Source organism: Clupea harengus, unplaced genomic scaffold, assembly GCF_900700415.2.
Source record: "Clupea harengus unplaced genomic scaffold, Ch_v2.0.2, whole genome shotgun sequence".
Classification (NCBI taxonomy): Eukaryota; Metazoa; Chordata; class Actinopteri; order Clupeiformes; family Clupeidae; genus Clupea; species Clupea harengus.
This window is the reverse complement of record NW_024880447.1, coordinates 1-6,877: the sequence shown is the minus strand read 5'-3', so window position 1 is coordinate 6,877 and position 6,877 is coordinate 1. Positions and strand designations below refer to the sequence as shown.

General features: G+C 44.7%; 1 protein-coding gene across 1 annotated transcript; it reads right to left on the bottom strand.

Annotated features, from left to right (window-relative positions):
- Nucleotides 1–933: 933 nt before the first annotated feature.
- Nucleotides 934–4,704, bottom strand: purg (purine-rich element binding protein G). Its single transcript, XM_042706971.1, has one exon. It carries the CDS (start codon nt 4,318–4,320, stop codon nt 3,313–3,315), a length of 1,008 nt encoding a protein of 335 aa, XP_042562905.1. The 5' UTR covers nt 4,321–4,704; the 3' UTR covers nt 934–3,312.
- Nucleotides 4,705–6,877: the final 2,173 nt, after the last annotated feature.

Sequence of the window (6,877 nt, the reverse complement as noted above, 5' to 3'; positions counted from 1 at the left end):
AATCCACTGGTACATGACATTGCTAAGGTAGCACTACTGGAGAAGACCTAGCCACTGGAGCAGCCCTTATTACAAAAATAAGTATGCACAGCCATAGTAAAGATTGCACTCAGGTCCAATTTTAAAGACGGACCTCCATTTTGGATGTACAGGTGCCACCATTTTTTTTCTCTAGTAGGGAACTCTGCTTCTAATGTCCTCTCGTCTCATACAGACCCGTTCTGTTAGAGAGACTGAAAGATACTCATAGCACCAAGACGCGAGTCAACTTTACTTCAGGTGCTGCTATACGTGATTTCAACATGGTAATATGGATGTTCCGTGTTGAAATGAGCCTTTTTGTGGCCTGGCCAACAAAGAACACGATAGTCTGCGTTAATGGTCTTCTGTTGGCACCTTATAAATAAAGATATAAAAGATTGAAAAAATGCTCTTTAAGTGCTTCCTCTGGGAATTATATTTGTAGCATATTTTTAGGTGCAGACTAAATTAATTGGTTTGGCATGGCCTGTGTGCATACACACATTCTGTAATTGGAGACAGAATAGTAAAATAATATGGATAGAAGAGGAATATAGAATCATAAAATCCCAAATATTATTAAATGACATTTAAAATTGAAGCCCTCTTTTTGATAATAGAAGCACTACACGAGTACCTGTCAAACAGTCTGTTTCATGTGGTCAGTGTATGCAACACACCACTTTCACAAGTCTGTTAATCAAGTTTTTTCTGATATTTTGGGGGAATATTTGTGCTTTAAAAAGTGTCCAAATGGCGTTTGGCGTCTGCATTTTCTACAAGCATATACATTTGTCTTTACGTCTCCATTTCTTTTTTTTTATAAAACTCCCTTGAAATAAACAAGAATCTACCGGGTGCTTTCTCAGTGACCTCACAAGTTTATCTTGTGCTTCTCATATAACTGTTTTCCACCAAGTGTTTGAGTTGATGACTAAAACTGATGTGAATTTCAAATATTACTACCGTTACCAGAGGCTATGGCGGGGCCCAATTCAAAGTACATAAAGCACTCCCTACTCTTGTGTCTTCTGTTGGCAATCCATATGAACAGACATAGAGCTACAACATAGGTCACTCTTTACAGTATCACATTTTTTTTAAATTGGGAACCAACTTGGACTTAACATTGATAACAGCATGAAAAAGTTATATATATATATATATAGTTGTAAAGATGATGAAAGTCAGAGCTGAGGTCAATGCACGTTTCTCTCCAGAGCACTCAATTCATCTGTTTCTCATAGCAGATGCGATCAGTGCTACAAAAAAAAAAAAAACAGCACAGAGGTGGACTCCTACTAAAAATGCATCGCTCTGTCCAACAGAGGAATCAGGTAGAATGTAATGCCCTTTTACAAAACTATACTGAATGCACTGAAGCCCTTAATAGAATCTATTGTATAAATCAGGTGAGTGTTTATGTGTACCCATTAATATCACTGTGATGATAAAATGTACATTTATGTGTATTCACAGACTAAGCAAACCATTAGCCCCTTTGTAAATGTAAAATATTTCTACTTTCAGACTTATTTCTCTATTGGAAAAGACGAGGAAAAAGTCGACTTTGAATTGCCTGTACTCCCAATCCAAGATCAAATAAACACATTTCAGCATTAGGTTCTTTCTTACAGTAATGCTGTGTGTATGTTTGTATGTATGTATGATTCAGCTGTTTCTATTAATAGCTTCTTGTTGTTATTCACCTGGTGTCTCCACTTTCCCTCCAATGGACGCAAACATACACTACCTAGCACCAGGTTAATAGCCTGACAACCAATTAAAAATGAGCATTTCTTTCAAATAGATCAGAGGGGGTTCTTGCGGTCATTGTGTTTTGTGATACCATTTGTGATTACCATTCTGTTAAGGGACAAAACTATTCTTATGGCCAAACCGCAGAACTTGACCCAACTTGAACCTTTTCTATTTGAGTCATTGTATAATGCCCTCCACGCCTCACCCAACCCACCCATGATGTCCATTGACTTATTAGCCTACTTGGAAGGTCTTGTTTTGCTGGCGCTTTGAGGGTAATGGTGATAGGTCGAAAAGCACTTATCACTATCAGTATAAAAATGAACAGCTTCATACAAAATTGGAATATGGTAACGAACCGGAAACTAAGGTATGTCACAGCAACCCAAAAAGGTTCAGCGTTTTAGGTCACCGGGGCTCACCAGTTCCGGTTTTGCGGTTTTGAATGAAGCTGAACATGTATGGATCATAATTTTTTTTTACACTGTCCACAAAAGAAAGGTTAAATCTTCTGAGGAAAGTTTTTTCATTGGCGTTTTAGCGAAGTCGAGAGCATGGGCAAAAATGCTCAGCTCAAACATTGCACATAATTTCACCAGCTACGGTTAAATTCTACAAAAAGACAAAAAAAAAACTGTACTGCAAGACTACTTATAATTGCCAAAGCTAACTACAATGCTATGATTTTTATGACTAACGTTGAGGGGCAAGATCACATTACTTTCAAGTATCCAAATAGTTTAGTAAAAGGCTTTGCGATGCTTAGTCATTCAGGAGACACCACGCCACCAAAAGCAGATTGTTAAGGCTACAAGGACAGAATGTTCATCATGTTAACCTGTTATGGAGCGACTGCTGCTAGCCTTTGTGAGCTAAGCCTATTCTTGGTCTGGGCATTATTTTCATAGCAGCAGAGAAACCAAGGCAAATAGACTTTCACCGTTGATCAACATTTCTCTTGATTGCCATCTGCTTATATAATTATATTATTCATTATCTCACAATAAATGACTACTATATATAAATTGACATGGTGTAGGGCTATCAGTGTGGAGAAATCACTCCAAATCGAATAATGACAACTCTATAGCACTCTGTGCGCCTAGTGCATTGCCATTGTCATATTCACGGTTACACAAGAACACGCCTGATGAATGACAGGTATGTTATATCAAAACCCATCAGATAAAGCATCAATAGTATTTAGATAATCAATCGAACAGGCGAAATTTTAGGCCATTATGTGGGGAGAATTTATTTTTGAGGTAATTTCTTCTTCTGCAAATATTTACCGTTTTAAGCATGCCCAAACCCCTATACATGAAATGGTCTCGGTTTCTTGCCTTGGGCCTGCTCATTCTAACATACTTTAACTGACCTACAGATCAACGAAATAAGGACAACTAGAAGAACAGTTTTATACAGTAGATTTAGAGGTAAATTATCTGAAAAGGGATCATGTATAAACTAGAGGTTACTGTCATATTCCGATTTTCTCAGGGGCCTCAATCAAACCATCGCGTGCTGTCATCAATCCTCTTGTTCTTCACTATCCGCGCGATTCTCTGTCTTCTTCTCTTTGTGGCAAGTGAAAATCCGCCGCATTTCCTCCTCGTACCTAATGAAGTTTTCGCCAAATCTAGACCAGGCTTTTAGAGGAACGGTGATAGTGTTACGGTATGGCTGTCGTACCTCACTTATCTTTAAAAATACACCGTACCTGTTGGAACCTACGTCGAAATAGAAGCGCTTATTATCAACTCGGAAAGATGCTGCCTCGGGAAGCTCGGGAGATTCGTCGTTGTTCCTGGCAACTCTACTACGTTCATCTGTTTCTTCGTCGCCGTAGTCCTCTATCAGTTGTGAGAGTGCATCTCGGAACTCGATAAGCCCTTGTGCTGGCAACACTATCGTCTGCTCTATTCCCTGTCCGTAGTATCCCATGGTCCCATGTCCTCTGCTGACAATCTGCCTGATGCGCAGGAACCTACCCCGTTGATTCTCTTTCAAGTCCAGATAGTATTTGCGGTTGTCCCTCTCGATTAATTCACTTTTCAGAACCCGATGGGTAGGCTCTTCCGATACTGCTGAACCGGTGGGAGAGACCGGTGGTGCGTGATCCTGCTGTCTTCTACGGGGATCATGCGAACGGCCTTGGCCATTGCTTTGCTCCTCTGGTCGTGGCACCTGGCCACCGCGCAGCCCAATGTGAGCGTAATAATCTATGAAGTCTCCAAGGCAATACCTAAGGTCGGGTGCCATTGACATAGACAGTGTCAACTTGCTCTTTCGGATGTTATCATGTCTGCCTCTCCCGATCCAGACCTCAGCGATTTTGAGGAATCGCCCCCTCGCACTCTGCTTTACGTCCAAATAGAAACGCTTTTTCTGAATGTCGACTCGCTTGGAGGCGAGCTCTTGAATGTCTATGCCCTGCTGAGTGCCAGGGTGAATGTACTGCTGTGGATATGCGCCTCTAGGAGAGGAATCTGATGTAATCCTTAGTCTACCTCTTTCCATCCCTCTTGTATCAGCCATTATAACTCAAATTATACCACCACCGAATAGAAGACACGTCGTATTCCTCTCCATTTCCATCCTATCGAGCTGTGTACATTTAATTATTTAGCTTGCCATCTTAAGCTCGCGACAAGTTTGAAAGATACCTCGATTGACCTGAAAATGGCAGCTACCCGGCTAAAAGAGACATCAGCTGATCGAGCCACTCTGTCCCGAATAAAGGTCAAGCGCAGCGTTGGAAGTCGCACCGATTCTCCACCATAGTTAGTTAGCTAGTTATTTCTCCCTTTCCAATCATCTGACAGTTATCCCTGTCTGCTTAAACACCAGCAAGCCGATGAAAGAAGCCAGAGAAAATTCATCCAATCCAGGGTCTCTTTAGAGGGCGCTGCTTCTGTGAAGGCGCAGAATGAACTCAATGACCCTCCCCCTCCCTCCCGATAACTCTGTTTTAAAGGGACGGAGTACAGGTTTGCGCTGAGCGCTGACTTTTATTAGATGCTGATCTTATTGCTTTAAATTACACTCGCTAAGCATAGACAACACTCTTTCTTTTCCGTTTCTCAGAAGCTTCACGGACAGGCAGGGGTGCTTTCACCTCAGATGACTTTGTACAGGAATCATGCACATTGACCGAAATATTTTCTTGCAGATTTTACGCACAAACAGGGTAAAGTCAATGCAGCCATTAAAGAGCATCCTTCTTATATGAAATCTCCCGAAAGCGCTGTATGCAGGCAGCTTTCCGTATTCTGCAGCCTTGCACACATTATCAAGTACTCCTAAGAAATACCCAATTGAATCCTTACTTTATTCTAAAATACTGTAACAAAGGAAGCAGTAAGCAGGCTGTTCTTTGGCGTCTTGCCATTTATTGACGAAGACAACATTCAGTCTGACTGGTGCAAAATTGTAGAATCTCTAGGGGGGGGGGGGGTCTAATCTTTACATGACACACAGGGTGGCCAAATACGCTAACAGACAGGGAATTGCACAAAGTCAATGACACATTTTCACAGAGTCCAATAGAATAACAGAAATACACACTGACATTAACACAAGCAGGGAAACCCAAATAAACATTAAAGACAAACATTAACCATTCTAACAGGCCCACATGCACAGCATTATGGGGCGAAACTATTACACACATTGGGAAGCGCACAATCCCCTTGCACACTACATAGCCCCCACCTGACTGGTCAATGGTCCCCAATGACCCAGGCCTTCAACACAACGTCTTTCGAGTGCTGGGGCAGTTGTCCCTGATGCTGAGAGTACTCTGCGGGGTCCCCGTCTGGTACTACTGCAGCGGCGTGTGAGCGCACCCGGTCGGCTCCTTCTGAGGCTTGGTGTCAGCTGACGGTGATGATGCGAAGACCCTCTGGACTGGCGGCGACACGGCAGCAGCTCCCCTCAGCTTGGAGGCTTCTCCAGAGCGAAGAGCAATGATGCGGTGGGCTCTGTCTCAACTCGGGGTGGCGGTGGCGGAGTATCCCTCTGTCAGCGGTGTGGAAAGCCACATATTCAGCGCCCCAGAAATAGCTTAGCTCCAGAGACATCCACCGCAGCTCCCCACTTGGCCAGCAAGTCCAGTCCAATGAAGCACAGGTCCTGGATGCTGCATGGGTCCGCCTGCTCCTTGGTGACGGTGGCGATGCGGAGCTTGGTGGCTGCCCAGCCCAGCGGTCTCTGTTCCTCGGTCCCTGGCAGCAAGAGGACTTTCCACCAGGGCTCAGCAGCGGGTACCCTCCAAGTCACAGTCAACTAAGTCCATGACTCTATCCAGCTGTGGCTGAGGGGCTGAAGTGCGGGGCGATCGCGTGCATTGTAACCTGGTTCCCTGCATTGGTAGCCCCCCTTGGCCTGCCCTGCCGCTCTCTGGGGCCCTCTCTTCGGTCACTTGGCCGCTCTCTTCGGTCACTTGGCCGCTCTCTGGGGCCCTCTCTTCGGTCACTTGGCCGCTCTCTGGGGCCCTCTCTTCGGTCACTTGGCCGCTCTCTTCGGTCACTTGGCCGCTCTCTGGGGCCCTCTCTTCGGTCACTTGGCCGCTCTCTGGAGCCCTCTCTTCGGTCACTTGCTCTCTGGGGCCCTCTCTTCGGCCTGCTCTGCCGCTCTCTGGGGCCCTCTCTTCGGTTGGTAGCCCCCTCAGCCTGCCCTTGTTCGGTCACTTGGGAGCTGCAGCCGCGGCCTGATGAGACGCCTCTTCCTCCTCCTCGCTCTCTTATAGATCGACGCCTTGCTATATTATATGTCTGCATGGCACGTACAAGCTACCGGCAACAACCTTCAACCAACCCTACCAGCAGTCCTGGATAAAAAGGAGATGATGCCTAACGACAACGTTAAAGACCACCGTGGGTCTAGCTGAGCGCCACTGCTTTAGACGATCAGCTTGTTTAATTAAGTGTACTCCTACGATAAGTTAGACGCTGATTGGATTGATTGCACCGTTTCTCTCATCTGGTGTGGTTATTTTGACTGCTGCTGCTGCTGCAGTGCAGCCAAAAATGACAAACTTTTATGGCCAGTTGGAGGTTCATTGACCTCATTATGAGTCATTTGTGGAGTGGCG

Excerpts from the sequence above, each read along its gene's own strand:
- purg (XM_042706971.1), bottom strand. The coding sequence starts at position 4,320 with ATGGCTGATACAAGAGGGATGGAAAGAGGTAGACTAAGGATTACATCA.